At 36.2% G+C, this 27,412-nt stretch overlaps 9 protein-coding genes across 18 annotated transcripts; 4 read left to right on the top strand and 5 right to left on the bottom strand.

The window, feature by feature from the left end:
- Positions 1 to 798: 798 nt before the first annotated feature.
- AT5G20110 (Dynein light chain type 1 family protein) lies at positions 799 to 2,858 on the top strand. Of its 2 annotated transcripts, none has more exons than NM_122018.3 (2): positions 799 to 1,435; positions 2,518 to 2,858. In NM_122018.3, the coding sequence occupies exons 1-2, from the start codon at positions 965 to 967 to the stop codon at positions 2,674 to 2,676; spliced, it is 630 nt and encodes a 209-aa protein (NP_197511.1). In that variant the 5' UTR covers positions 799 to 964; the 3' UTR covers positions 2,677 to 2,858. The 2 variants fall into 2 exon arrangements, with proteins under 2 accessions (NP_197511.1, NP_001332728.1); NM_001343638.1 differs by having other exon boundaries at positions 2,181 to 2,858.
- A 518-nt stretch (positions 2,859 to 3,376) lies between these two features.
- On the bottom strand, positions 3,377 to 4,283 carry AT5G20100 (plant/protein). Its single transcript, NM_122017.3, has one exon. The coding sequence runs from the start codon at positions 4,063 to 4,065 to the stop codon at positions 3,724 to 3,726; it is 342 nt and encodes a 113-aa protein (NP_197510.1). The 5' UTR covers positions 4,066 to 4,283; the 3' UTR covers positions 3,377 to 3,723.
- Positions 4,284 to 5,537: 1,254 nt separating this feature from the next.
- AT5G20090 (Uncharacterized protein family (UPF0041)) lies at positions 5,538 to 7,384 on the top strand. Of its 4 annotated transcripts, none has more exons than NM_122016.3 (5): positions 5,538 to 5,695; positions 6,213 to 6,316; positions 6,402 to 6,456; positions 6,536 to 6,671; positions 6,930 to 7,384. In NM_122016.3, the coding sequence occupies exons 2-5, from the start codon at positions 6,218 to 6,220 to the stop codon at positions 6,970 to 6,972; spliced, it is 333 nt and encodes a 110-aa protein (NP_197509.1). In that variant the 5' UTR covers positions 5,538 to 5,695; positions 6,213 to 6,217; the 3' UTR covers positions 6,973 to 7,384. The 4 variants fall into 4 exon arrangements, with proteins under 4 accessions (NP_197509.1, NP_001078606.1, NP_001119254.1 ...); NM_001085137.1 differs by having other exon boundaries at positions 5,581 to 5,695; positions 6,216 to 6,316; positions 6,930 to 7,209; NM_001125782.1 differs by having other exon boundaries at positions 5,581 to 5,695; positions 6,536 to 6,693; positions 6,946 to 7,209.
- AT5G20080 (FAD/NAD(P)-binding oxidoreductase) lies at positions 7,371 to 11,707 on the bottom strand. Its single transcript, NM_122015.5, has 13 exons — positions 11,340 to 11,707; positions 11,085 to 11,127; positions 10,888 to 10,963; positions 10,503 to 10,562; positions 10,332 to 10,382; positions 9,799 to 9,853; positions 9,588 to 9,658; positions 9,444 to 9,495; positions 9,032 to 9,109; positions 8,757 to 8,846; positions 8,544 to 8,657; positions 8,305 to 8,373; positions 7,371 to 7,914 (listed from the first exon to the last, which is right to left on the bottom strand). The coding sequence occupies exons 1-13, from the start codon at positions 11,508 to 11,510 to the stop codon at positions 7,858 to 7,860; spliced, it is 987 nt and encodes a 328-aa protein (NP_568391.1). The 5' UTR covers positions 11,511 to 11,707; the 3' UTR covers positions 7,371 to 7,857.
- A 9-nt stretch (positions 11,708 to 11,716) lies between these two features.
- On the bottom strand, positions 11,717 to 14,377 carry NUDX19 (nudix hydrolase homolog 19). The gene is made up of 6 exons (NM_122014.4): positions 13,732 to 14,377; positions 13,327 to 13,467; positions 13,133 to 13,237; positions 12,880 to 12,979; positions 12,292 to 12,384; positions 11,717 to 12,193 (listed from the first exon to the last, which is right to left on the bottom strand). The coding sequence occupies exons 1-6, from the start codon at positions 14,323 to 14,325 to the stop codon at positions 11,910 to 11,912; spliced, it is 1,317 nt and encodes a 438-aa protein (NP_197507.1). The 5' UTR covers positions 14,326 to 14,377; the 3' UTR covers positions 11,717 to 11,909.
- Positions 14,378 to 14,546: 169 nt separating this feature from the next.
- AT5G20060 (alpha/beta-Hydrolases superfamily protein) lies at positions 14,547 to 18,145 on the bottom strand. 4 transcript variants are annotated; one of them, NM_122013.4, is made up of 9 exons: positions 18,002 to 18,145; positions 17,388 to 17,483; positions 17,188 to 17,299; positions 16,940 to 16,976; positions 16,776 to 16,845; positions 16,052 to 16,156; positions 15,357 to 15,507; positions 15,194 to 15,273; positions 14,547 to 14,943 (listed from the first exon to the last, which is right to left on the bottom strand). In NM_122013.4, the coding sequence occupies exons 2-9, from the start codon at positions 17,416 to 17,418 to the stop codon at positions 14,771 to 14,773; spliced, it is 759 nt and encodes a 252-aa protein (NP_197506.1). In that variant the 5' UTR covers positions 17,419 to 17,483; positions 18,002 to 18,145; the 3' UTR covers positions 14,547 to 14,770. The 4 variants fall into 4 exon arrangements, with proteins under 4 accessions (NP_197506.1, NP_001331839.1, NP_001031909.1 ...); NM_001343636.1 differs by lacking the exon at positions 18,002 to 18,145 and adding an exon at positions 17,875 to 17,982 and having other exon boundaries at positions 14,604 to 14,943; NM_001036832.1 differs by lacking the exon at positions 18,002 to 18,145 and adding an exon at positions 17,777 to 17,943 and having other exon boundaries at positions 14,604 to 14,943.
- A 137-nt stretch (positions 18,146 to 18,282) lies between these two features.
- AT5G20050 (Protein kinase superfamily protein) lies at positions 18,283 to 20,116 on the bottom strand. Its single transcript, NM_122012.3, has one exon. It carries the CDS (start codon positions 19,835 to 19,837, stop codon positions 18,479 to 18,481), a length of 1,359 nt encoding a protein of 452 aa, NP_197505.1. The 5' UTR covers positions 19,838 to 20,116; the 3' UTR covers positions 18,283 to 18,478.
- A 1,849-nt stretch (positions 20,117 to 21,965) lies between these two features.
- AT5G20045 (uncharacterized protein) lies at positions 21,966 to 22,746 on the top strand. Its single transcript, NM_203085.2, has one exon. It carries the CDS (start codon positions 22,061 to 22,063, stop codon positions 22,292 to 22,294), a length of 234 nt encoding a protein of 77 aa, NP_974814.1. The 5' UTR covers positions 21,966 to 22,060; the 3' UTR covers positions 22,295 to 22,746.
- A 281-nt stretch (positions 22,747 to 23,027) lies between these two features.
- On the top strand, positions 23,028 to 26,517 carry IPT9 (isopentenyltransferase 9; the record flags this gene model as incomplete). Of its 3 annotated transcripts, none has more annotated exons than NM_001203415.1 (11): positions 23,028 to 23,492; positions 23,665 to 23,718; positions 23,824 to 23,866; positions 23,971 to 24,079; positions 24,194 to 24,392; positions 24,540 to 24,765; positions 24,995 to 25,107; positions 25,488 to 25,582; positions 25,788 to 25,863; positions 25,950 to 26,089; positions 26,180 to 26,416. In NM_001203415.1, exons 1-11 carry the CDS (start codon positions 23,238 to 23,240, stop codon positions 26,277 to 26,279), a joined length of 1,410 nt encoding a protein of 469 aa, NP_001190344.1. In that variant the 5' UTR covers positions 23,028 to 23,237. The 3 variants fall into 3 exon arrangements, with proteins under 3 accessions (NP_001190344.1, NP_851043.1, NP_568390.2); NM_180712.3 differs by having other exon boundaries at positions 23,048 to 23,492; positions 24,995 to 25,089; positions 26,180 to 26,517; NM_122011.4 differs by having other exon boundaries at positions 23,048 to 23,492; positions 24,995 to 25,089; positions 26,192 to 26,279.
- Between the last annotated feature and the right edge of the window lie 895 nt (positions 26,518 to 27,412).

Below are 27,412 nucleotides of genomic sequence, written 5' to 3'. Positions count from 1 at the left end.
TAACGACTAATAAAATATCAGATTTGGGGACCCGGAAACAGTGTTTGAGAACAGTAAGTGTTGTTTCAACAAAACAATATTTAACTTATTAAACAAACATCTCCAAGATATATATTGATTACACTTGTTGACAAGAAATAAGAGGCTAATTTCACTTGACTTAGAACAAGCCACATGGTTTGATTCTATAAATCACCGTATTCACTTTCTAAACCACATTATTTGATTTGTTCCACTCTTATTATTGTCTTGGTCTTGGTACGGCCGAGTTAATTAATTTTGGGGTATATTAAATGGCTATTACTCAGTTATTAAATTACGACGAATTTGACCATGACTTGCAATATAACGTAGTGGTTTGTTATTAGTGTTGATCTTGTATCACACCACTTAGATTCTCGATCATCTCATACTCATGAGTTTTTTCTAGCCGATAGCCCTTAAGTCGGCGCGGCATTGCCACTTTAACTAGCTCCAATTGGGAGGTACTGTCTCATTGGGAGGTACTGCCTCATTGATTCTGATTAAGGATTATTGCTGTTTTTATGTTTGAAGTTTGTGTTTTATCAAAACAATTATTGTCCAAAACTAAAACTAATATATAATAACCTTTTCTTAGATGTTGCTAGGCAAATTATGCACATGTGACGGTAGATTAGTTAATATTTTGTACAATCCTAGCTAGTTCCGATTTCAATTATTATCCTTCTGCAAACCAACAAATAAAAAATCATAAGAAAATGTTAGAAATGGTACGCATAGGATGCAATCCATTGGATTATAAAATAATTATGTTATATTGATGAATAAAATTACATTGTGCTATATATTCAATTGCAAACTCGACAGAATTAATAATAATAGAGAGCGGACTCATTTCTGTCTCTGACTCTTCCGTATAAATAACGCATATGAGCCACTAAAGAGTTTCCACAAATATTATTACGAAAAAATAACAAAAACAATGAATGAAGAGAGACCCAAAAAGTCGAAGAAGAAAAGTCTCATGAACTTCTACAAATTCTCAATCACTTCGTCGAAACACTCACTCATAAACCCTAAATCCAAACCAAAGATCCCGATCAGTACACCATCAATATCTCAACAAGAAGTAGAAGAAAAACCAATCGTCCAGTCGAATAAAAGTCATCAAAACCATGTGATGAGGGATATATTCGAGTTAGAGACTACTTGTAGTAGAAATAATGAAAGAAAGAAAGGCGGTGGCGCGGCGGAGGAGGGGAGAAAATCGGTGTCTCACGTGGAGAGGGATACGGCGGCGAGGATAGAGGCAGCGGCGGAGATGTTGACGGTGAGGATACTAGCTGCGGACATGCCGGGGTTTATGCAGGCACATGCGTTTAGGTGTGCGAGAATGACTTTAGATAGTTTGGAGAAGTTTAGTTCGAAGCACATGGCTTTCAATCTCAAGAAGGTAACCCTTTTTTTCTTCCTTTCTGCTTTTCTTTTTGTCCTTTTCTCCTATTTAAATCATTTGTTTACATATGCATGAATAGTTTTTATATCACAAGAGGCTGATTTTCATGAAGAAAAAGACAAAAAGAAAATTGATAATACCAAAACTTACAGTGTCACTAAAATATGGTTTTTGTTATTTTAGATGATATCTTTAAATAGGTTTGTAAACCAAAATTTGCATTTAACCAATCATAATAGTCTAGTTCAGTTTATGATTTATCCGATTTTTCTTTGTAAATATATGTATATATTTTCTTTTGAAATATTGGTTTGAGTATTTGAACCGTTTTAGTTATATTTAAGTTGTTGACAAAGAAAAAAAATATTGAGTGTTTGAAGTTGTTTTGTGTTTTTGGCGCAACAATTTACAGTTTTAGAATACCTATAAAGTTTGTTTGTGAATTTTAAATTATTGGAGAAGATTAAATAAATGGAATGGGCATACAAATTGATGAGACAAAGATAGCTTGTATTGGTTTTTTCGTTCAAGCCACATATAAACGAACAACTAGGCAGAAACTCATTTCTAATACCTAAAACATCTAAATTACTAATTGTCGCTAAGTCATTAAAAGTTTTCACATGACTACAAAGTATGATAGGAAAATGACACATCATCTCTCTTAAGTCTTAACCAATTGCTTTTTTCATGATATTTGATGTCAATATCAAACAAATGACCGGTGTTATATGGGCTGCAGAATATTGAATTATATAAGTTTTGGATCTCAAAAAAAATGGATGGAAGAGTGATTACTAGAATTAAATAATAAAACAGAGTGATGGGGAAATGGTCCAGCTAATATTGAGAAGGGCATCAAAGGGGGAATGACCCAACAGAGCCATGTGGTCCTCTTCCACCCTTATCCCTTTTCTTACACTTATTTTTTTGGATTCCTCTTTTGTCTCTCTCTCTCTCTCAAACTTCACGTTAAGGATTATTGACTATAAGATCTTTTGTTGTAAAAAGGATCAAATTTTCAATAGAAAATGTTTATCTATTTTGATGTAAGTGAGATATGAAATTTTTTTATGCAGGAGTTTGACAAAGGGTATGGACCAGCATGGCATTGCATAGTGGGATCAAGTTTCGGGTCGTTTGTGACACATTCGACAGGTTGTTTTATTTATTTCTCAATGGACAAACTCTACGTTCTCCTCTTCAAAACCAAAGTTCGTCCTGCTTCTCCCCATTGATTTTCTTCTTTAGGTTGTAACAACTTATACCAATGGTAATCAAAAGGCTTACTGTAAATTCATTATTACTATGTTTTTAAATATATATAATCATAAGTTGGAAAAACAATTAAATCTGTTTCCTCAAAGATGGAAGAAATCAAATGATTTTTATTAAAGATTCGAATGTGAGCATATCATAGTAGGCGAAAGGTTGGTGAATCATTCATTTCCGCATGAAGTAGCTCATAAGGACACCACTAGTGATTGGGGAAAAAATCCTAGAGCGATAGCATAAACAAGCCTTTGTACTTTATTTCGACTTTCTACTCGTTGTATGAGAGGTCCTATTGAGTCTTACATAACACCAAAAGTTTCATATCGTTGAAAAGAAAAACAACGTAGCTAGGAGTTGAGGGGTAAGAGGTTAATTTATTTTTATAAATGTAGCATCGGGATCGGAATATGATCTTCATCGTTAGTAAAGAGTTTTCCGTAAATCCACCACAAATAAAGCGTTCGGGCAGAAACCTAAGTAACCACGTCGTCCATGCACAATATTCACGGTGGTATCAAAACCGGGTATGTAGTGAGTTCTATCCTTGGTCTTAAGAACCAATATCACCACCACGGGCAGGTTTACAAAGAGAAGTTCTCGTCAAATTTTCCTCTTTCTAGATTTTTGTTTTGTGAAGTGAATTCAACAAAACAAGAATGCTAGAAATTCAGATACATTAGAATTTACCAACTATTGTATCCTTGACGTAAGCTTCTTACATTCAGAAATACCATTCAAACTATTTTGGTCTCTAGCATCATGACTAATTCCAAAACAGATTCTTAGAAGACTCCTTACTTGATTGATAAATCGATGAAAACAAACAAACAAACACATTTTCGTAAGGATCAATCTATAAATAAGCCTTCTCTTGAAACCAAAAGCCATTCCTAGGCTTTATCCATCAAGATTTCGAAATTTTTACATAAAGAGAGAAGAACATAATCAAATCCTAAATATGATCTCATAATCGTTTAAATTATGTTCATTAATTACCGTTTAAAGATAAATTAAGTACTTCCACCGCTTGATCTTCTCCTGCCTCTGCTTCTTCTTTTCCCATTAGACGAAAACAAAGAACAAAAGCCACAACCAACGGCAGATATTTTAGGTGAAGGTGGATCCAACGCTGGAGATAGCTCCCCCAATCTTCCACCATGGCCACATCCTCCGTCTGATGCGCTACGTTTCACTGTTGCAGTCGTAGCAGCCATTGATCCGTCACGATGATCGTTGCACCGGTCTTCTTGTCTTTCGTCGTTGCGAATTTCTCCGCTCAAGAACCTGTCGTTCCAGATGAGTCCTGACGATCCTTGTCTCCTAAACGACGCTGTTGATCTCTGCAACGCCATCTTTTCTCTTCTCTCTTTCAATGGAATTGTGAATTTTGTCAAGGAAGAAAACGTAAAACAAGCATATTAATTGATTATGGGAAACTATGTTTTTTTCTTCTTGTTATTACTTGTTTTCCTTTTTGGAAGTTTTCTTTTTATTTTGGTTTTAATTGTTAAGTTGGAAGTTTTCTTTTTAATTTGTTTACTTTTTCTTTTCATAATTATTTTCTTATTATGGTTTCATATCTGTAGTTTAAAGTTTTAAACTAACAATATTTGGTAAAATGAGATTGTTTATCAAAAATAGGAATATAGGATAACCAAAAATAGGAATATAGGATAAAAAGTAGGGATTATTTTTGTGTAATACAGAACGTTTGATCAATGAAAAATTGACACGTACTCGGATCCAAAGGTGGGCTAAAAATCCAAAAATGGACTCGGATCCATTGTTTACTATCATTTTCGATTTATTTTTCGGATCTATTGGGCTTTAAATCTGGACTTAGATTCACCCATAAAGATGGTCTAAGAGCAACTCCAGCGTATCAAATTTATGTAGTTTCTAAAAAAACAAAAAGTATTAATATTTTATTTTTACATCTAAAAAACCAAAAAAACAAGGTATATAAGTAATAGAAACGATCATAATATTAGGAATTTTAGAGATTCTCTCTCATCTGTTTCTTAACTTTTCAATATTTTTATTTTTTTTAATTGTATGAGTTTTTACTAAGAAACTACTGGAGTTGGTCTAAGAGACTAAATATCGTCAATCCCATCAGTACCTAAATGTTTTCTGGTGGCTTCGATATTCTCAAACTATATGATATGTTGTAGCGGCAACCATTTCCAGAGAACCCGTTCTTGATGTATAATATATATTCTTGTTTCATTTGAAAAAAGAGTAATGAAAAGGATCTTTCTTATAGCTAGAGTGGATCGGAAACCTTCCAATATTGTATCAGTATCACACACAATGAGTAAAATTCCTCCGTATTGGTAGGTATGCAAATCAAGTGTTTACTTTTCACCTCGAAAGAACCTTCCTCTACCACTGACAATGGAGTATCATGGACGTGGTGACTGGTGTAATGGTTCTTTGACGGGTAATGATATCTTTTGATGTTCTTCATAGGAAGTAAAAGTTAGAGACGAATTCAATGCAGAACTAAAAGCGTTAGTATGACTATGAATGACATGTATATATGATGGAGCATTATGAAACGTTGGTGTCTTCCACAAACATTGTTCAAAACCGATGAAAATGAAATCAACTCTCGAAGATTGACTTTTCATGCACGTCTTAAAATAAGTTTTTCGCTTCTTGAAAATTGCTTTAGTGCTTTTATTTTGTTTATCTCAGCTTGTATTTAATTCTAAAGCTGATTAGTGATTACTAGTACATTTTGTGAGTGACATTTTCCTAGGATTTTATATCTCCGGTTTGGCTAACCGAACCGACCATATCCATTAATTAATATATTTTCATTTGGCAAAAAAGTAAACGAAGCCCAAACCCATTTAGCTTTTGACTTGTGTTGTTCTTCGTCGCTCTGTCTTAATATTCCCTCACCAACTCGTTTCATTTGGGGACAAGCTTCTTCGATTTTCCTCTCAGACCAATCGGGCTTTCGAATCCCATCAGGTTAGTGTCGATCTCAAAGTAGATAGTCTTAGGAAGAATCAAATAACAAGATTGATTCTAACCTAATTCTTCGGTTTCTATGTCGTCATCATATGGCCATAAAAGATTTAAGATTGGGAATCGAAACGAATTGTGATGTTTATGTAACTTTATGGAGTGGTTTTGTCGAGAATTCGTAAAATTCGAGGGCTCTGTGCAATTGCCTCACAACCGGCTCTGGGTTTCTTAATGTGCTTGTGATATAAGATTTTTTGATATGATGGATTTGGCTTTATGTTAAGTAAAAGTGTGTTTTGATTCTCCAATCAAATCCTGTATGTGCTTTATTTCATCTCTATGGGCTCTTTTTTCGAAGTTTAGACAGAATCTGTGTTGACCAATTTACTTATCACACTTAGTAGTTGACATTCACAAAAAAACTGTATTATTGAAATCATTAGTCTTATCTAGCTTTCTCATATCCTGAACTCGAAATGATGGTTTTGTGATAATCAGCTTTCACAATTCTTGATTTCAGTAGAAATGGCTACATCAAGGTTCCAAGCATTCTTGAACAGTCCCATTGGCCCAAAAACAACTCATTTCTGGGGGCCTATCGCTAATTGGGGTTTTGTTGCTGCTGTATGTTTTCTCTTTCCATGTCTTTTTTTATTCTATCCATCTTTTTGGGTGATTCATTATAGTTTTCGAATTGATTTCACTATAGGGTTTGGTGGATATGCAAAAGCCCCCTGAAATGATTTCTGGAAACATGTCGTCAGGTATGATAAAAGAGACTGCTCTTATATGCAACATTATTAGCTAAGCCTCTCACGTCATCTTTTGAATTTCTTTGTACAGCTATGTGCGTTTACTCTGCATTGTTCATGAGGTTTGCCTGGATGGTGCAACCACGTAACTATTTGCTACTTGCGTGCCATGCATCAAACGAGACTGTACAACTCTATCAGCTCTCACGTTGGGCTAGAGCCCAGGGGTAAAGTTCTCTATCTCAGAGAGTCATATGTCCGAGTGTAGATTATATACAGTACGTGAACAAATGCACCGTAAAATGAATCACTAGCCTTTGGAAACAAGTTCGCTTTTAGATTACTGTTTTGAATTAAAAAGCTTAACAGATAAAACCAGGTTTCTGAATCCTATGTACACTATTTATGCAATTGCTTCTTAAGTCTAGCTTTAACCTGTTTTCGTTGCTCACTCGTGAAATTCCACAAATGTGCTTAAATGACAGGTATTTATCCTCCAAGAAAGAAGAGGAGAAACCATCTCAGTAAACCAAAATGAGGAAAGGTTTCTTCAACGCTGCTTCAGAATTTGTTCGTGGGAATTACTGAATCCATCCATTTGATTTTCTTTCGAAACGTGTTTTGTATTGTGTCCCCAAGCTATGGTTGCTTTACTTGTTGGATCATTCACTAACATTATATCCTTTGTTTTCATAAGTAACCGCTTGTAATAAAATTTGGGACCAGTCGTCATTCCACATTCGTGTTCACACAAAAAAGGGGTTCAAACATGAAAATCTGTCCCAACTCCTGCAATCCTTTACCATATTGCAATACTTGTCCTCGTCCACCTGCTTTGTAATTTCCATAGTAGTATCATCTAACGAGTTCAACAGTTCAAATCGTTCAACGTGCAAGTTGGATTTCTGCAATTGCTCTCACCGCAACTAATGGACGTTAGCGAGTAAATTTCTTTATTTAAGACGCAGAGAATGATTTGGGACGGTGTCTAATAAGAAGAGTAGATTGATTTGCAGGTTAGTCAAATCAGAGCCAAATTAACAACTGTTGAACAAGAGAGGTCAAAGCCAAGTTAAAAAAATTTGCTGCTTGAGATTGGTCCAAAAAATGCTAATTGGATCTTTCTTCAAGCACAAGAGATGAGTCCAAAACACAGACGCGAATTTTAAACGCACAATTATCATCTTTCGAACCATATTCAATATCTTGGTTGCATAGAAATTTACCATCAAAATCAAGTTCCGCTATTACCTGCAGAGACAAATGACTAACTGATCCGTTTTGCTTTGTTTATTTTCAAAGCTCGGTAGCTCGATTGTCAAGCTCACTCTGCATCAATTAATGTTTGCTTGGGGCCATTTTATTACATGAAAGGAAACCTCCTTGAGATCGTATTCTGATTCTCTAGTCCACTCAGAATTTGAACACCATTTCCTCTGTGTATCCGAGTTCCTTGAGAATCCCCTTGACCTGCAGTAAAAAAAACCAACGAGATATTAGATATGAACTTCTCTGCATCTTGCTATTGATTGAGTGGTTCTCTCCAACTAATTACAGTGACTCGAAACCGACAGACTGCAAGACATTTTTCAACTTTTTGTGCCATCAACTTATCAATTTTTTCCTAATAACAAAGACTAAGCTATGAGCCATCTCATAGCCTTTCCCTGAATACATTTACTATGCCCTCTTTCAGCTCAACGTTGTTTACGTGTGTGTTGCTAATTGCATTTAAACCACTAGCTATCAGAGATATCCGATATGGGTATAGATAGTTTCAACACAAAGGTTTAGATAACTTTTAGGATTTAAGTTATTAAATTGCCAAGAAAAAAACGATGTTAAGGGATTGGTACAAACCTCTCCTTGTGACCAGTCTGGAGCTTTGCCTCCAGATATATGCTCCATCATCCCAGGAGGACCGCATACCTGAATTCATAGTGAAGCATGCCGCATTTTTGTTAACCATGTATGTTTGATTCAATCCATAACTTGTTCGTCAGTAGATCAAATCCGTAACGCTTTTTTTTACATCCTTGTTGTCATACTCTCAGAATACAGTGTTCCATTATGGTTCTGAAGATAGTAAGGTAACTTACAAGGATAAGAGTATCGTCGGTAGGAAGAGGTAAGCCTTTCAGAGCCATATCCTTTGAAATGTAACCTACTCCTCCTTTCCAGTTTTTAGTAGGGTTGTCAACAGTATAGAATATCTGTAGATTTTGAACATCAAAATCTTTTTAAGAAAAGTGTGTATGCTAATAGTAACCAGCTAGCAAACTAATCAATTGACAAATCCAAGAGAAATCTACCTTCAAATTTGGGTGGTTAGCCTGAAGTACATCAAGCTTCTGCTTCAGGAGTATATCATCTGGTGACACATTGGCATAAAGCAATGATATCTGTGCACACAGAGAAATCGTAAATTTCCATGGTTAAGACTATTTTTTTATGAAAATTTCAGCTGATTTAGAAATGAATTGTAGAGGATGATAACACTTTCAAGATCTTGGTAAACAAACCAGCGCTAGAATAGGAAGTACTTCGAAAATTCGTATGAAAAATAAGTCAATAACAAATTGGTCACCTGCGTGTTGTCCTCAGGATTCTTCACAATGGCATCAATCACCTGAAGCATTGGAGTAATCCCACTTCCACCGGCAATCTTCAAGTATTTAAAAAAAGGGATAGCCAACACAAAAAGGTGAGAATTTATATTTCATTACATTGACTTGTCAGCATAATACAAAAAATAACTACAAGTCAGTAAATCATACTACTAAACAGGAAAGTAGAAATGAAACCACATAAAAATTGAATTTATATGGACTTGCATGTCAGTAAATGAGCAGGTGAAATACTTCCATACGCTGAGATGAGAAAAAAACAACTGTACTAGTGCAGTTCGTATCTTCAAAGTTCTACTTCCATATAACAAAACAGATTCTATGCAAGAACCCTTCAGTAAAGTTGGTTGTAACAAGGGAATAAGGGTATACCATGCCAATATGTTTCTTCATATTCGGCGAGTATTTGAACTTTTCAACGGGTCTATACGAAAAGATAATGTTAAACACCATATGAAATAAAGAGCTATCACCAACTGTAGATAAAAGACTAACAATAGTAAAAAAAAACTATACCCTTTTACTTCCAACACATCCCCCGGTTTTAAGCTGGCAAAATGCTGACTCATTTTTCCGTCAGGATATACCTGCAAAAAGCAATGAACTACATCACAACAAATTCAAAACAAGTCGAGGAAATAAATGCAATCATAATATATCTAGTTGTTTCTCGAAAATAGCAGTAGAAGTAGAGAGAAGCACATGTATATTAACAGGACACTCATACCTTAATCAGTAAATCAAAATAGCCCTTAGCCTCTGGATCTGATATAGGAGTGTAACTGAGATAATTCACAAATATAAGATAAATAAGGTCAAAAGAAGCCTCACGTACATAAGTACAAGTATTAAAGAGCTTTATCGTAGAAAGCAAGAAAAATAATGATCTGGAAGATTTATTTGCAAGATAAGTTTGTATACTGAAAAAGTGGGTTGATATTTAGAAATTAGAAGGCAGATAGCACAAAAGTGGTAACTTCAGCAGCTCAAATTTAGAATCAAGTAACCTATTCTTAGAGATATGGCTGCATAAAATCTGCATCTTTTCCAAGCTATCTATTTATTTTCTTAATGACAGCTATCAGCCTTCAACTTTAAGTTGCAGACAATGGCACAATGCGTAAACTAAAAATGCAAAGTTACAGATAAGCTAACAGAACAAAAGTGAAAAAAATGCGACAGATAGGCTAGCAATGGTTGTCCAGACATGAAATACAATGCAAAGCTTTAGCTGGTAAAAAGTTTTTTAGCGGAACTTACGGTCTAATGACATATTTCGTTTTCCCTTCAGCATTATAGCCTAAAGGAGCCCTGTACAAAGAAAATGGAAAGGTCAGATTTACGAATTTAGTTTAGTTGAGAAATTTTACACAAGTCGTCCAAAATAAATTTCTTTTACTGTAAAGTTGAACGAATGTGACCACAGCATACCTTGTCAGGAGACAAGAAGCAACATGTAGACCCAACTCAGCTGAGGGGTCAAATGAGAACCTGGATTTCAAGGAAATGCCAAAATAAGAAACCCAAAGATTATCGTTATGACCGATATATAACTATCATTCAAGAAATGGACTTAAATACAGAAGTATTGTGGGAAAAAAATCTATAGTTGCTTAAACTGCGGACTCTAACCATATCAACAGCAAGAATGCCCATTACTAAGAAGATTTTTAAGCTTAGCGGGTTAAACAAACTAGATCACTTGTACTTTGACCAAAATGACATTCAATTATGGAAATTCGAAAAGTGTTCATGAGAGTCCAAAGCCAATGTGTGTGTATGTTTCAATCAAAGTATTAGTAAGTTAAGTGAAAACCTGAACAACTGAGTGTTGTGGCTAACTCTAGCAGTGTCTTGAAGCTTGAACTCGAGCCATTTATCAGGGTTTAGAGCTGACATCACACAGCACAATACAATAAACAATCATAATCTGATCATAAAGCAGGCTAGTAGCAAAAACGTTTCAAAGCTTTCGTAACAAAATAAGGAAAAGCGTAGTTAGAGAATACGCACCGGTTTTTGGTCCTGTCTCTTCCTTAGCTTGATCCAGATAAACCTGAGATCATAAAGTACAAACGAAAATGAAGATCTACATACTTTGTATTGATCGTATAAACTCGTCTGATTGAATATGAAAATACAACAAACACACACATTGGACAAAATGCAAGAGAAAGGGATCAAAAACCAGCTCGACGAAAAATTAAACGGAATTCGAAGTGATCAACTATTACATAGAAATCAAAGACATTAGATAGAAAAATTCACCAGATTGTTGCCGGATGTCAAGTAGTAATAGGAGAATCCACCGGAAAGTGCCGCGATTGCACCGGTGGAGAACCGGAAAGCGCCAGAACCAGATTTGCTTTGAGATCCAAATGCGACAGGGAATGTAATCGGAGCTGACCTAGCGAGTCGCCGGAAGAAGGAAGTAGCCATGATGGTTTAGATCTCTGAGAAAGAACAAAATGGTTTGGAGGAGGACTAGGGAGGGGGTTTTAGAATCTGGGGAAGGAGAGTGAATGCTACGCTATGGAGATGTGTACTCTAAGAACAGTGGAATTCTCATTTGTTAACTTTTTTTTTTTGTTTTACAACAAGAACATTAGGAAGAAGCAGTAAACATCTGATTTAGAAGAACACAGCCACTAAAGAAAAACGAACTATAAAACTCAAATTTATTGAGGTCAATCTTTGATTAATTTTTATTGATCTAAATCGTCGTTGCAAAGAAATAACTTCGAGCGAAGTCCACACACTTAGGACTCAGCAATTCAAAATAAGCATAGAAGCCATAGCAAACGTTTGGTTTCTAAGCATCTAAGTTCATCTTTCTAGCTACAAACTTGAGAGAGAGACACCCGCTTGTTGTTTTGAGTGAACATCGTCAGGAGCCTGATTTACCCATGCTGAGATCAGGTGGTGCGCGATGGCAAATGGCCCCGGGATAAACATAGGAGCAAGCTCACCGCTTTCAAGATTGAAATCAGTTGATAGACTCTGGCTTCTCTCCACACCTTTACAGATCTGCTCTACCTTTGCAGCTGCTGTTCTTTGAGCCTTCCTGTATTCTGCAACCGCCAATGCTTTCTTCACCTCTTCTCTACTGTGCCATTGAGCATCTGCGCAACAACAATAACACACAAACATGTTAAGAATGTGATGGACTTAAAACAAAACTCTGGCACTCCAAAGAGTTGTTTGAGAACATATATTATACCTTCTAACTCTTCTTTGTCTACGTTTATGTCGAGCGTCTTGGCGAAAGCAAAGAAACCGAGCATCAATTGGCATGGCATGCTACTTGGTCCCACTACAATTTCAGAAACCCATATTCTCGTTTATGTTAAACTTGCATTTCGAAAACAATTTGAAAGAACTTTTGGCATTAAAATCAAGAGTCCTAACTACCTAGAATAAAGCAGTGGCAACCACTGTAGAGGCATACTAAGCTCTACACATGGAAAAACATAAAAACAGAATGTGACAGGACAGCTATCGGAAGACATAATAATAAGGTTAAATTGAATAAGTTTCAAATCTATACATTAAAGAATACTTTGCTACGAGATGCAAATTTGCTCATAAGGAAATTCTCCTTTTCATTCTGCTCTATTACTAAATTGCTCATCAATAGCAGTATTTTATGAGGACTACGTGGTAAAGGAATTATAACAGTCATGAATGCATGCATTGTACATTAGCTAAATATAAACTTCGTAAGCTAATAAACATAGATAGATATATAAATGTGAGGCAGAAGAAACCCAAACCAAAAATCATATTAATTTCTTAACTATTCAATTACCAGGCCAAGGCTGAGAGCTGTGGTATACAACATCTCCTACTTCAATGCCTGTCTCTTCCCATGTTTCCCGCCTCACAGCCTCTTCTAAGCTTTCCCCTGGCTAGCAAAAGCAGCATAGATTATACATACAAATCTCCATGCAAGAGTAAAATAAGTGGAATGGCCTATCCAGGGGAGTTGGATGAAAAAATGACAAAGAGAAAGTTATTATTAAATATCGAGTTGAGATGATTTCGCAGTGAGGTTTTCATACCTCAATAAATCCAGCTAAACAACTCCACATTCTCGGTACATATCTAGATTGCCTGCTTAAAAGTGCGCGATCATTTTCTCGATCAATAACTAACATTATAACCACCTGTAATAGACGGATGACCAATCAGCCAGAAGGTCCACAATGGCCATACTCTTAGTGAAATCTACAAAATGTAAGAAGCTCCAATATACCGGATCAACACGGGGATAGACCCTCTTTCTGCATGTTTCGTCTGAGCATTGTTTTCTCCTTCCTGCTTCCTTTGGAAAAGTTTTACTTCCACATGATCCACAAAATTGTGACACGTTGTGCCATTCAAGTAACGCCCTGGCCTGTCATTAGGTATATAAGCACCAATACAATGGTATTATCAATATTGTGGGAGAAAAGCGAGAAACTATCCCAAAGTTTTGAAATGCAGCAGTTTCAGCAAATAAGCTCTAATAATAATAGCATTCAAAGAACTTTCAGCCATGGATACGACTCTATTACCATAGATGAGTTCGTTTAGCTCAACTTCCGCAAACCATATCATTAAAAAAACACAATTTTTAAGCATGATTGAAATGAAATGCATCTGGAAAAAGCTCACATACATTGCCGGCAATAGCCAACTCATCCATAGCACGTTGATCCGCCCAATCAGCAGCTACCATTAGGGTTCGAAGCTCAACAAAACACAACTTCCTACCTCCCAATTCAGAAACGAAACCATCCTCTGCCAAATCAACAGCCCAATACACCAAATCTTCTTCCAACTTGGGTCCTAAATACACGAGTGAGTCCTCATTCAGATCAACCCCACAACTTGCTAACAAAACCTTACAATCAGCCAAGCTGACCCAACCCAGATGCCAAATCGGCGTCGTATTAGCATCTCCACCGCTTGAGAACACCAGTGGACGACCCTTGCTAAAGGGAAGGACTTTAAAATCAGGGGAAGGTGTTGAGTGATTAGGGATTACTGGAATTAGGGTTTTCAGAGATTCGAAAGCGGAGGTGGGTGAGAATGGATCGGTAGATTTCGGAGTTTTCGACTTCAAGGGATTGCCTGCGAAGGCATGAGTCTTTAGGTTCATCGACATTGTGAGAGCTGAGAGTGTTGTTGTTCTGGCTAAGTTTAGAGTTACTGATCTGGAGAGGAAAGAGAGAGTTGGATACGAAGAAGAAGAGAGGAAGAGAGCAAGCATCTCTGGTTTCGTCTCCCCATTGTTTAGGCTCCCACACAGAGTGAGAAATGAGCAACGATGATTCAGAAGAGTCTCGTCCTCACACGTGTCAGACTATAATCCACACACGTGTAGACTTTGCAATTGGTTACTTTAGTGATGCGCAACTGTCGGCGCCTACTCTGAGTTATTTTAAATTAAATCAATTTATTCAAAGGGAATTTAAGTTTTTGTAACCCTCTGATGGATAACAAGTCTCTATCAAGGCAATAATTTTGGAATCCATAGAACGGTTGATTAGTGATGAGTATGTTTTTGGACGTGCCAAAGGAGAAGATTTGCTACTAGACGAATGTGTCTTACACAAATATTCCAATGAAAACATTGTGAAATCCTGAAACATCCAATTCAATCAAACTCTCAAGAGTTGAAGGGTTTTCATCAGAAAGCTACATCATAGGAAGTATCAACCTTCGAGGCTGAGCGTGGATGTCAACCATGCGCACAACTCATCCAACTCCTGTGGGATTGTGTGGTGACCAAGTGCACTGTAAGGTTTGAAGGTCACCTTCTTAAACCCATTTGAAAGCAAAGCCTGTGAAGATTTCTCCCCAAACTTGAACGGTACCACATCATCAGCTGCAAACCAAAGTTACATGAATCAATAATATGAGAACATGAAAGACGAGAAAATCTTTAAAATGTAACCCTTTTTACTTGAATTGGTGTTATGGAACAATTTGAATAACCGGTTGCTCGCGAGAATATTTTTCTTAGAGAATATGAAATGCATTTACAGCAGGGTTCAAAACCAAAAAGATGACCATATTAAACATACTGAGAAGTGAAACAGTTCAGAAAGTAAGGGTATTATAATATGCACAATTACCTTTTCCATGACAGACAACAATGGGCAACGATGCAGCTCGGTTCTTGATCTGTTCCTCTTCTAGTTTGCCAGCCAATGTCCTATGAGAATAATAATAAACGCACCAAGGTGACACCATTATCCCATTAAACTAGGAGAACGTTAGGAGAAGTTGAAAACATACTTTGCACAAGGAAGCCAGCCGCTTAAGCCTATGATTGCGCTTAAATTGATAGGGTATGGATTGCCATTTCCATATTTACCGAGAGCAAAACAAGTTGCAGAATATAGAGATGTCGCCGCACCCATGCTGAATCCTCCAACACCTAATTTAACTTTGAGCAATGAAAGATAAACACAGTTTAAACCAGTGTCCAAATTCCCAACAAAAGTATTTAACTCAAATATCCAAATTATTAAGTCAACCAGTAACTAACTAGAGTAAAGTCAGATTTCTGTTTGACTCTAGAATTCCTGCCTAGTAACTTTCTGTAATGAAGTCAGATATTTTGGCTTTAATGTTAAACATGTGTAATACTTTTAGTTGAATGGTATTAGCTCTTCGAAACCTCCAAATTCTATTGTTTCTCTCTCTAGTTCTACTCCCTTAATCTGTCTCCTTTTAAATCTTAAATCTTTCTAACTCTACTCGGCATACCCACTATACAACCTCCTTTCAATTGAGAATATCTACTCCTTCAATTTAAAAAAAAAAAAGGGTTTCCCCCTAGATTTGAACCTTAACTATTAGGCTACAATAGTGTACCGTACAACAACTTGTAGAAATTATAATCGTCATGTTTATCATTCTTCTTACTAATTCAGTGATCACTGATTGATGGAGGGGAATGAATATGCAAGTTTGGAAGGATAACTTACTGTCAGCAGGCTCATTCGACAACAGATTTGCAACATGTGCAGCAGCCACATCCAATCCTTCCATATCATCAGGTCCATCTTCATTGATGTCCACAACATCAAACCCTACATAAATTCAGTAGCAACTCATCAAATCTTTTCTCAAAAAAAATACTTCCCTACTCATAGTAATAGACATTTGTGCACAAGTCTGATGATAGTGTCTATATAAAGAAAGGTAAAGAAGGCTCTATCTGTTGTACCAAATATTGCCTCCAAGGAGAGAAGTAAAGTCTATTTTTCGGTTAAAGGTAAACTATATTGTTGACTGAACAACCTTGTCCCTTATGTAGCATAGCAGAAGATTAATTTTTGCATAGAAATTCCCAAATTTTAGCAAGAACAGAAGAATGTTTCTTTGGTCTAGTGATGTGGAGCCGAACCAATGATGTGTTGTTTACTACTCTAAACTAAAAGCTAAGATGAGCTTCCTACAAAGCTACAGACGTGTAAAAGAATTTGATCTCTAATAGTGAGCTTATCCCCAACCACTTGATTGACTACTTTGCTTACTAGCTTACGAATTTCAAAACCATAATTGTTGAATAATTGGCCCATGGCAAATTCTTCTGCATGAACATGATTAAATTTAATCTATTCACTTTAACCTATCTGCCTATTTACATTAGGAATAGATTCCGCTTAAACAAATGAAAGGCGAATCCTATGTAGCAAATATACTTACAAGCTGTGGAGGGAAAACCACCAAATAAACTTATTGGTTGAGAAGGAGCAGTCGGGCAAATCCATTTGATCTACATGTCAAATACAATGGTTTAGTATCCGTAAAGGTAGATTAACCGAGTGCTGTTAAAATACAATGGATATCACTTAAAGCTTATAACTCACATTTGGAAGGGGAAGGGTCTCCAAAAGCTGGGACCAGCTGCAGTCAAAAAACAAAAAGACTTAAGGTACCAACTTTTTAACAAAATGTGTATCAATCAAGATGATGAACGATGTAAGATTTGAACGCTAACATAAGTTACATTCATTACTGATAGTCAATAGTCTACCAGCTTATTTGCAATTTCTACAATTCCAAATATCCATCTAGATTCTAGACTGCAAACCAACTTCAGAGAGAAAAGACTGACCTCGAGCCATTGTCCCCAAGCCCATGTAACCAGACAATAGTTGCTTGATGTTTCCCTTTAGGCCTAACCACATGAGTTTTCCCAAACTCTACCGCTCTTCTTAAATTTCTGCCTGAAATAATGTTGCAATTCAGAGTTTTATTTCATAATTTCCATTTAAACCGAAACATTATGTAACAGAAAATAAGAATACACTAAACCTGAACCAACTGCAGCACCGGAGATACTCATACTGGAGGACAAGCAATGCCGTGAACGAACACTTGGTGAAAAAATTCAAGAAAAAAAAAATGACCCTGCAGGAAAACAAATACATAAATCATTCACACCACATTGATTAAATCAGGTGAGATTGTAGCATTTTTAACAACATGGATGATGAATCCATGGACATAACAGAAAACAAATACCACATTCTTCAAAGTTCAAATCTAAAATTCTTAAGAACTTCAAAGTGAGATAACATTAAGAAGTAAAAACAACATCCCTTCGTTCCCAATTCGAACTATTCTATTCATCAGACGGATAACGTTGAGAAATTCCCAGACGAAATCCGAAAACAACAATAAAGCTCCAAGAGAGCAAAAACCTTAAAATATTTAGTCCGTTCAGACATTGTGCAGGAAAAGAAACAAAGTGCTCGATCGATCGACAAAAAGTTACAAGGATTCACGAAAACCCAGATACCAAAGTCGTGTTGTCTTTGAATACAAAATTGCAAAACGAAACCAGAATGATACATTACAGAGCAGATGCTAAAGAAATTGGAAAAATCGCATAGAATAAATATCTAAGCTGAGACCTGAGACAGTACCTCGGCAAGGGTTAATCGACGGAGAAGTCTAAGGAAGCAAAAAGAAACAGAGCTTTCTAGCAGCAAGCAATCCATAAATTCTGATGTGGATTGCACTTTTTGTTTGCCTTAGCGTCCTTCATGTTTTTGTTCTTTTCACTTTCTCCCCAAACCTTTTGTTTTTATCAGTTTCTTCTTCAATAATAGAATTGGGAGATTCGGTTTACTTTGACCGACCAAATTCGGTTTAAGATTCATTGACTTTCTTCTATTCATAACCAATTGTTCATAACTGGATTGATCTTTATAATTGATTTGAGATTCATTAAGCGTCCCCTCGAGACGATGGTTCTTCTAGTCATTCATGTCGAGATAATGGATATATCATTTTTGGTATAAATTGTGTTTATTATACGTATCAAAGGTTGATTAATAGTAACACACCAAACATACTCAGTTTTTGATTGAAACAAAACCAATATGAACACACAAAAATAACTAGCGTGGAGAGATGGGAGATATGATACTAGAGCAAATGGATGATAAACGAAAATTCCTCTCCCTATGGATTTGCAATTTCGGGATATTTACTACCCGTCGAACACCGGTACTTGCATCATCATCATCAGCCGCCAAAAGATCGACCACAACAACATCTGAATCCGGTGGCTCGTTCACCGGAACTCTCCCTTCAAGCATCTCAATAACCATAGTCATATCAGGCCTTTTCTTAGACTTCTCTTGTATACACCACAAAGCCACACACACCAATTTCATCACTTCCTCTTCATCTACCTCATTAACTTCAATCAGCCTTTGATCAACAATCTCCATTATCTTTCTTTCTCTCATCTTTTGGTTCACAATCCTTGGGAAATACTCTAATTTCTTCTTTTTTGTTTCCTTAACTTCTACCCTTGAAATGCTTCTCCGTCCTCCGATCATCTCTAGTAACACAATCCCGTAGCTATACACATCGGATTTCTCCGAAATACCGTGTTCAAGAAGCCACTCGGGGGCTAAATACCCCCGAGTACCACGGATATCCGTTAGTACTCTGCTCTCATCTCTAGCAATCAGCTTAGAGAGTCCGAAATCGGTTACCACCGCTCGGAAATTCTCGTCTAGTAGAATGTTTTCGGGTTTAACATCGAGATGCAAGATCTTAGATCGACAATCATGATGAAGATAAGCAAGAGCTTTAGCTACATCAATAGCAACTTGGTACCTTTGTTCCCAAGACAAGCATCCTCCTCCGGATCTTCCTCTGTTTCCTCTATCCGGAAAAATCCAGATATCGAGAGACGAGTTTACGATATAATCGTAAACGAGGAATCTCGGACGATTCGCGCTAGTCGAAGACGAATAACCGTAAAGACGAACTAGATTCTTGTGCTGAACGGAAGCTATGGCAGCTACTTCGGATCTGAACTCTCTTTCTCCTTTCTCTTCTCCTTCGATTCTCTTCACAGCTACTTGACTTCCGTCTTTCAAAACTCCTTTAAACACCGAACCGGAACCGCCTTTTCCGATCAAAGATCTGAATCCATCGGTGGCTTCTTCAAGATCTTCGAGCTTGAATTTGGTTGGAACTCCGGCGACTTTTCTCAAGAAACTGTACTCGATTCGTAGCTCTCTGCCTTCGGAGGCGAATCTTGATACCAAGAGCTTTCTTTCTTTGTTGTAACGGCTACGGATTATGAGGAAACAGATCACGGCGAGGATCAAGGAAATGTCGACGCCGGCTATGAGATAGAATGTTTTGGAGAGTTTTAGAGAAACTCGGGCGGCGATTATCACTACGACAAGGGCTAAGATTAATATAGTAGCGATTATGTTTGCTTTCTTGTCCTCCATTAGAGGTCTTTTAGAGCTTCTCTGACTTCATTTCTTTCAGATAAGCACTCTGGTGACGAGAACAAAGACGAAATATTTCAAACTAAGACCAAAAAATATACAGGGACTTGTATTTTATCTTTTTCTGTTATTTTTTAGTTGAAATAATATAAAAAAAAAGTCATAATTTTGCTAACGAGAAATTCCGTATTTTGAATTATCTAATTTTGTAAATGTCAAAATCGAAAAGAAATATTTAAAATCTGAGATAATTTTGGATGAATTCAAGGTCAAATATAGTAATAAATTGTACATATGTAGAGTCGTGTACAATGCACATTAATACTATTAGGTTTGTCATAAATTATGTGAAAAGAGCCATTAACTAGTAGCATCTGCAAGTTGTGCCAAGTTGGATTGTTCAACCGATCGGTGTGTGTTGAAAAAAATTCTTTAGGAAAATTTGCCACGTTGGGTTTAGCTTGTCGGTTAAACTGATTAGTAATGTTTTTGCTTTTAACAATGATTAATTAACACTACGAATCGGAATCAATTAGGCCGGCATGCAGATTGATTATGAAATTAATTAATATAAATGGGTTTTATGGAATTGAACAACTCAATTCGAGTTGGAAAAAAAAGAGTGAGTATTAATTTTTTAATTAATAAAAAACAATGGTATAATTCAACACAATTATGCATTTCAGTATACTATTAGACTGTTTCTGTCTGGTTATTGGCTAGTTTTTGTCTTGGGTCAACGTTTTGTTGTGGTTAGTTAAAAACCTTTTTGGCTTCTTCTTTTTTTTTTTTGTCAACGGATATCAGCCCTATGATGTCCTTCCCATTGGTTGGCCGACTCTACGCTTCACTTTCATATATTTTTTTTGGCTCGTAATATCCAATTTTGACTTCTTCAAATTGAAAATTTGTCACAGAAAAAGCTTTAACCACAGGAAAGGAGTAGCCAGCCAGATCAAGATTGAGTAGAGCACGATCAGTCAAAATAAGTTGCTCCGTATATATATCTTTTCCAAATAGAAAGATGAAGTTTACTCTATGGGCATACCACTCTCAATCAGAGGCTGTAGCCAAGTAGGTATTACGTTAATAACTGAATAACCAAAAAGATCAAGAAAATAGTCTATAATGACCATTCTAAATTCTCAATAAGGGAATATTGGGTATGCATATATGCAATGTATTTTTTTATATTTTCTTTTCATGCAAGCTCGTAGGAAATTATATGTAATTTTTTCACAGGTTAACCAAGAGTTGGTTGGATTAATTAATTGACGCAGGCCGGACAAAATCTATGAAAAACTTATGATAGTACTTGTATTCTGTACATGCATCCATACAACTTGTATTCATAAAGCTACAACATATATATGTAACGGAGAATATGGACTACGTTATCTTGTTCTGGTGAATTTAAGGCCTTGAATTTCTTGATTAATAAAAATTTGATATTATGGTATAGCTAGCATGTATTCCTAACTAGCTAGATATTGTTAGGATGAATATATATATTTAAAGAAGTCCGTTGTCATATGAACGCGCATTTTGACTTGTGGAAAAGATTCACATGCATGTGCACCTTTAAGTTCGGTGCAATCAAACAGAAATCTTAAATTTTTGAACGAGTTTATATACCTTAGTGCTTATTTGTCAACGCTCTATGTCTCGATTTATAATGCGTCTATGCTAATATAATTTAGTGCAGCCAAAAAATTAGTATACAAACAATATAACTCCTTGTAGTATGTGACTTTTTCATAAAGCTAATCGAAACAAATGAAAGATTTTATGACCAAAAAAGCAAAGAAAAAAAAAGATTTACGACCACAATTTTACAACTGTTAACTAGATCAAAAGAATTTAAGATGCAATTTTTTTTTTGATATCTTTCATTTTCAAATTTCAACTCTTCTTGGGGGGATAGCCGAATCGTATAAGTCTTGCTATCAAAAGCTATTTTAACAAGTTTAAATTTCGTAAGCAAAGTTCACCTATCATATTCATCATAACTTAAGCCATAACTTCAGGAGTTTGCATGCAACATTAAATGTCTCCAAGCATACTATACGCTTTGACTTTTGAAATCTTATATATAATGTTGATATTGTGACGAATAGAAATCCTTATACATACAAAACTGCATAGTGGCTAAAGACCATATATATAAGCAGATCACCGTTCGTATAATATATAGTTTCCAAATCCAAATTAAGGCGCCATAAGATGCAAAGGTTACAAATAAGTTCTCGGCCATCTGAAGAGTTTCTGATTAACCTCTCGGTGGATTCCGCAAGCCCTGACGGTCTCGTGGTCTACGACGACATAGCCAAGAAGGAACTGTCTCTACACAACAATAGTTACAAGTCTGCTAATGGAGAGAGAGCTATTCACCTAATCCCTATTGTTCTCTTTCTATGTGGTTTTATGCTTTGGGTTTTCTCAAGTGCAACTATATAATTACTATGAAGCTACGCCACATAAAGGAATGAACTTTTTTCATTTGTGAATTGTGATCACTTGAAATTTTAATTACAATATTTGCTTCTATAGATTCTTTATTCGTTAATTAGTGTTAACTTTCACGGTTTTACTTGTTGTTTTTTTGTCTCTTACGGTCAAAATAGCCACGAAAGATAAGAGGTAAAACTTTTATTTGATCTTCGTGTCCATCTTTTGACTAATTCGTGGCCAATGATCAAGGAACAGTCGTGGCTACAAAGGATATGACTTATTCGAGAGAACAAGTGTACTTAATCAACATATATGATCACTATGGTGCATCTTCAATAAACTACTTGTCTCTGTATATGACTAATTTTACATGTTACATCTTGATATTTCTTTATGTATGTTTGGTTTTATAATCCCGATCCATACCCAATTCCTACTACATAGGCGAGGTTATACGGCTTAATAGAGTCGAACTCCGATAAAAATGATAAAATCAAATAGATTTAAGAAAATGTAAAATCAAATGAACTTAATCACTTGACTAAAGACACATCCTATAATTTAAATTTTCGAATATATAGATGGATCGAACCGGTCGAATCCTACCAGCCCGACCATAAAAAACCTAATCATAGGACCCTGTAATTGATCAAAAACCATATGTAATTGTTCCATTTTTTGGTTGTGTAAGTAATTAACACGACATGATAACATCGTTTATAACTGTCTAGGTTTAAGTAAACCGTTTAATTTCGGTTCGCTTGTTCGGTTTATGTGTAAACCTAACCGAACCGTAGTTCTCTAATCCCTTGCTCACTGTCTTCGTCTCTCTTCGAGATGAGCTTTCGCGCGGGTCGTCCTCCTTCCCTTCTATCAACCTCAGTATATCCGTAGCAAACTTGTGCTATCTTCCAAATTCTAAATTTCAAAGCTTCGTTATCCGTTTATAATGGTGATTGGCAGTGGCGTATTTTTGACCCGTACCTGTTACTTGAGACTTCAACCGCCAAGCCTTGTACTGCGCCGGAGATTCTGCGCAGCCACCACGGCCTGCTCTGTTCCTCTGAACGGGAACAAGAAGAAAAAGTCTGAAAAGGAGAAGGTGATTGTGATTTCTGGGCCCACCGGCGCAGGAAAGAGCAGACTTGCCATGGAGCTCGCTAAGCGACTCAATGGCGAAATCATCAGTGCTGACTCCGTTCAGGTCCATTTTCTCACTTGTACTCTCTAAATAAGTTACAGCTCACTTGAAATTTGAAACCTTGTTGAGGATAATTGCTAAAGTTGAAGTTTTTAGTTTTATCAATTCCAGAACTTCGCATCTATGTTTGGTGTGGATTAAAAAGGTTCTTGCTTTTGTTTTACCCCAATCACAGGTGTATAAAGGCCTTGATGTTGGATCAGCCAAGCCATCAGATAGCGATAGAAAGGTATCTTTCTGAAATATTTGGTAAGATTTATTCATTTCTATCTCACGTTGGTGCCGTTCGTGATCACATTGTATTTGAAAGTTGTATGTTTTACGAATTATTCAGGTGGTGCCTCATCATCTTATCGACATTTTGCATCCGTCTCAAGGTATTTGTCGACTTTGTTGCTATTGCAAATGCCACTAGTGTAGATGCTTCTGATACTGATGTATGTAAAGGAAGAAACTTACACATTTTTCCATGCTTTGTTAGACTACTCTGTGGGGCAATTTTATGATGATGGAAGGCAAGCTACCAAAGATATTCTTAATAGAGGGCGTGTTCCCATTGTTACGGGTGGAACTGGATTGTATCTGCGATGGTATGGCTGTAGATTATATACTTGTCTAGTGGCTCTTTCGTATAATGTTAAAAGCAATTATAGTATACTGCAAAATCTAGAATTCATCCATTTACATGCTTTTGTTAATGTTAGGTTTATGTATGGGAAGCCGGATGTGCCTAAACCTTCTCCAGAAGTTATCGCTGAGGCCCATGATATGCTAGTTGGTTTTCAAACCGAATATAACTGGGACGCAGCTGTGGAGTTGGTGGTCAATGCTGGTGATCCAAAAGCTTCTTCTTTACCTCGTAATGATTGGTACAGACTACGCCGTAGCCTCGAGATACTCAAGGTTTGACAATTATTAACTTCAACTGTTGTCTTGCCCTTGTAGATAAATGATTTCTTGCCTGATAGGTTGATGAACTATCATTGTTTTATTTTGGATTGTATGCAACTATGCACTATTAATCTTGCTTTGAATGTTTTTTCCTGGCAGTCAACTGGATCGCCTCCGTCTTCCTTTCGCATTCCTTATGATTCCTTTCGAGTAAATTTAGTTGCTCCTGATGCTGATGACTTCCTTGAGGACGGTTCATCTGCCGATATCTCTATCCAAAACATAGAGACAGATTTGGACTATGACTTTCTTTGTTTTTTCTTGTCAAGCCCACGGGTTGCTCTCTACAGATCTATTGATTTCAGATGTGAAGACATGCTTTCAGGTAAAAATAAGTGCTACTACTTAATTAGTAATAACTTGCAAGAATACAATTGCAGCCCCATTGCATGGCACCTTACAGTAATAAGTCTTTTCTTATCTGATTCTTCTAATTATAACCCAAAAAAGAGACAATTTGCATGCTCTTTGCTGTGTCGTATGCAATTTTGTATATATTTGCTTGGCATTGCTTCTGAGTTTATCTTTCCTTGGTGCTTTGTCTCTCAACTCAGGACCCAATGGAGTTTTGTCAGAAGCTAGATGGCTTCTTGATCTTGGTCTTCTTCCAAACTCAAATCCTGCAACTCGTGCCATTGGGTACAGACAGGTGAACTCTTTATTTCCTGTACTGGGTTGTGAATAACGAACTGAGAAGAGAAGGCTTTCTTCTGTTAATCTAGTGCATAGTCTTTATAATTAGCCAAGGGCTCTGCAGTGGATTGTAGCTGTTAATTTGGCAGCATGTCCAGTTCAGTGAAGAATATGGATTTGGTTCTAGAAATTGCATGACTCCATGTTATATAACAGTTATTTTTCGGTTTAAGACATATAGCCATTACTATTAGCATATATCATCATCCACTTATACCAAGTTGGTTCAGAAAGGAAGTCCATTCTTATTTAGTTGGAAAAATGAAATACTTTACGACTTCATCATTGCAATTTATTTGTCGTACTTTGATACCGTTTTTGATCAACAATGGAAATATGATTCCTTGTTTTCAGGCCATGGAATATCTATTACAATGTCGTCGATATGAGGGCGAAAGTTCCCCTAGAGAATTTTATGCTTTCTTGAACAAATTTCAGACAGCATCCAGGTGAATCCTCTACATAGACTTGAAATATCTAGTGTATTAGCTTTTGGACGAAATAGTGATTGAGAATAAATGAAAGTCGAAGTTCTGTTTTGATTCTTTCACATTGATTCATTTCTTCACTTTTTGTCTCCTGCAAAAGTTTAAAGAACCCATGTTATCCTCTCTTATCGCTTTTAAACTAATACTTGGTTTGCTTGATACGCAGAAACTTTGCAAAAAGGCAAATGACATGGTTCCGGTGTGAGCCTATGTACCACTGGCTCAATGCTTCCAAACCTCTGGTATATGTTTAAGAGGGCTCTCTCTGTTCTATTCAGTCTCTTATATACTATCAACCAAGCATTGTGATAATTCATTGTTCTGGCAGGATTCAATACTTCAATGCATATACGATGCTTATGAGAGCGAAGCAGAGATGGTGGAGATACCGGAGTCTCTAAGAATGAGCAAAGACGTAAGAGATTCTCGAGAAGCTTCTGAACTAAAGGGGTATCGCTCCAAAAACAGGTACAAAGATCAAACATAACACTAAATTAGGCTTTCTTTTGGTTATTAAATTCTTCTTCGTTTGGTAATGGGTTGAATCTCTTAATGAAGGCATTTCGTAAGACGAGAGGACTGTTCTTCGGTGTTAGAATGGATCAGGAGTGAAGGATGTAAGAGTGAAGCTTCATGCGTGGAAAGCGCAATAGCATAAACACTGCTTCATTTTATCCGGAAAAGCCAAAACCAAAACCAAAACAAAAGTGTGTTTTGCTTATAAACTTTTTACGAGTAGACAAGATTTTGGATCATGTTCTTGAGTACACGTATGAAGAAAATATTGCACACCCTTCTTTATTCATGAGCTCATACAATTAGGAAGCAATAATGATTTCCAAAAAAGAGAAATTCAAAAGTTGTAAAATCTTATGAACCATTAGGAGTCGCATTCAAATAATTCTAACACTATTGTTCAGGTGATGACACAATCCGTTGTGAAATCAAGAAGATATGAATAAGTACTGCAAGGGAAAGACAAACTAAAATATAAAATTTGATCGTTAGAAGCCAAAAAATATGGACCCTACGATCTCGATAATATTTTTTATGACCAAAAACTCAAAAGTGAATTGGGAATTATGTAAAGCCACCTGACCTGACCATCCCCATTACGTTTTTTTTTCCTTCTTTTTCTAATAACTGTTTTTAAATTAAGTAAATATGTCGAAACTTTTGGCACACCGGAACACGCACTTTGCTCGTGCTCACCTAGAAACAAACAAATAACGTAACGTCAATACATATTGATAAACTGTTATACTATGAATTACAGACTATGATTATCCTATAATTACGTACATAAGTGTGTAAGTATTTGATATGTCGAACCAATAAGACGAGCAAGGGATATGTTAGTCTCAAAATAATGATAACTTTCAGATAAGGTGATTAAATTTATAAATTTTGCACTTTCGTTATGTTTAGTGTTATCTTAGGCTGATCAACACCTAGATTACAACATCATGTTTCCAATTAATCTTCTTTTTCTTTTGGTCAACTCATATCAAAATCATTCATTGAATTAATTAAATGCTATACACCACTCCTATGAAAAATAAACCAAATCATAGAGGTCTAATTAATGTTGAAACAATTCTCTTTTAGATATCTCAAATATAAGAAAACATAACAAATTCAACTTTTAATCTTTTACATATCTTCCAACAAACCATCAAGTTATTCTCACTTATCAAATTACATTTTTTTTGGTTATTTTACACAAAATAGTCCCATATCAAATAAAATGAAACAAAAAGGCTATTTCTCATGCAACTTGAAATATTCTCT

The sequence above is a fragment of the Arabidopsis thaliana genome, chromosome 5 (assembly GCF_000001735.4).
Source record: "Arabidopsis thaliana chromosome 5, partial sequence".
NCBI classification, from domain to species: domain Eukaryota; kingdom Viridiplantae; phylum Streptophyta; class Magnoliopsida; order Brassicales; family Brassicaceae; genus Arabidopsis; species Arabidopsis thaliana.
The sequence above is the reverse complement of the archived record's forward strand: the minus strand, read 5'-3'. Positions and strand labels throughout refer to the sequence as shown.

What these genes read in the sequence shown, in the direction of transcription:
- AT5G20110 (NM_122018.3), top strand. Translation starts at nt 965, where the DNA reads ATGAATGAAGAGAGACCCAAAAAGTCGAAGAAGAAAAGTCTCATGAAC. An exon ending in TGGCTTTCAATCTCAAGAAG is followed by an intron (nt 1,436 to 2,517) that starts GTAACCCTTTTT and finishes TTTTTTATGCAG; the next exon opens with GAGTTTGACAAAGGGTATGG.
- AT5G20100 (NM_122017.3), bottom strand. Translation starts at nt 4,065, where the DNA reads ATGGCGTTGCAGAGATCAACAGCGTCGTTTAGGAGACAAGGATCGTCA.
- AT5G20090 (NM_122016.3), top strand. Translation starts at nt 6,218, where the DNA reads ATGGCTACATCAAGGTTCCAAGCATTCTTGAACAGTCCCATTGGCCCA. An exon ending in TTCTGGAAACATGTCGTCAG is followed by an intron (nt 6,457 to 6,535) that starts GTATGATAAAAG and finishes TTCTTTGTACAG; the next exon opens with CTATGTGCGTTTACTCTGCA. An exon ending in CGTTGGGCTAGAGCCCAGGG is followed by an intron (nt 6,672 to 6,929) that starts GTAAAGTTCTCT and finishes CTTAAATGACAG; the next exon opens with GTATTTATCCTCCAAGAAAG.
- AT5G20080 (NM_122015.5), bottom strand. Translation starts at nt 11,510, where the DNA reads ATGGCTACTTCCTTCTTCCGGCGACTCGCTAGGTCAGCTCCGATTACA. An exon ending in TGACATCCGGCAACAATCTG is followed by an intron (nt 11,128 to 11,339) that starts GTGAATTTTTCT and finishes TTATGATCTCAG; the next exon opens with GTTTATCTGGATCAAGCTAA. An exon ending in TGAAGAAACATATTGGCATG is followed by an intron (nt 9,110 to 9,443) that starts GTATACCCTTAT and finishes AAATACTTGAAG; the next exon opens with ATTGCCGGTGGAAGTGGGAT.
- NUDX19 (NM_122014.4), bottom strand. Translation starts at nt 14,325, where the DNA reads ATGCTTGCTCTCTTCCTCTCTTCTTCTTCGTATCCAACTCTCTCTTTC. An exon ending in TCTATCCCCGTGTTGATCCG is followed by an intron (nt 13,238 to 13,326) that starts GTATATTGGAGC and finishes CGTCTATTACAG; the next exon opens with GTGGTTATAATGTTAGTTAT. An exon ending in CAGCTCTCAGCCTTGGCCTG is followed by an intron (nt 12,385 to 12,879) that starts GTAATTGAATAG and finishes CTGAAATTGTAG; the next exon opens with TGGGACCAAGTAGCATGCCA.
- AT5G20060 (NM_122013.4), bottom strand. Translation starts at nt 17,418, where the DNA reads ATGAGTATCTCCGGTGCTGCAGTTGGTTCAG. An exon ending in CTTGGGGACAATGGCTCGAG is followed by an intron (nt 16,977 to 17,187) that starts GTCAGTCTTTTC and finishes TTTTGACTGCAG; the next exon opens with CTGGTCCCAGCTTTTGGAGA. An exon ending in GTCGAATGAGCCTGCTGACA is followed by an intron (nt 15,508 to 16,051) that starts GTAAGTTATCCT and finishes CATTGCTCAAAG; the next exon opens with TTAAATTAGGTGTTGGAGGA.
- AT5G20050 (NM_122012.3), bottom strand. Translation starts at nt 19,837, where the DNA reads ATGGAGGACAAGAAAGCAAACATAATCGCTACTATATTAATCTTAGCC.
- AT5G20045 (NM_203085.2), top strand. Translation starts at nt 22,061, where the DNA reads ATGCAAAGGTTACAAATAAGTTCTCGGCCATCTGAAGAGTTTCTGATT.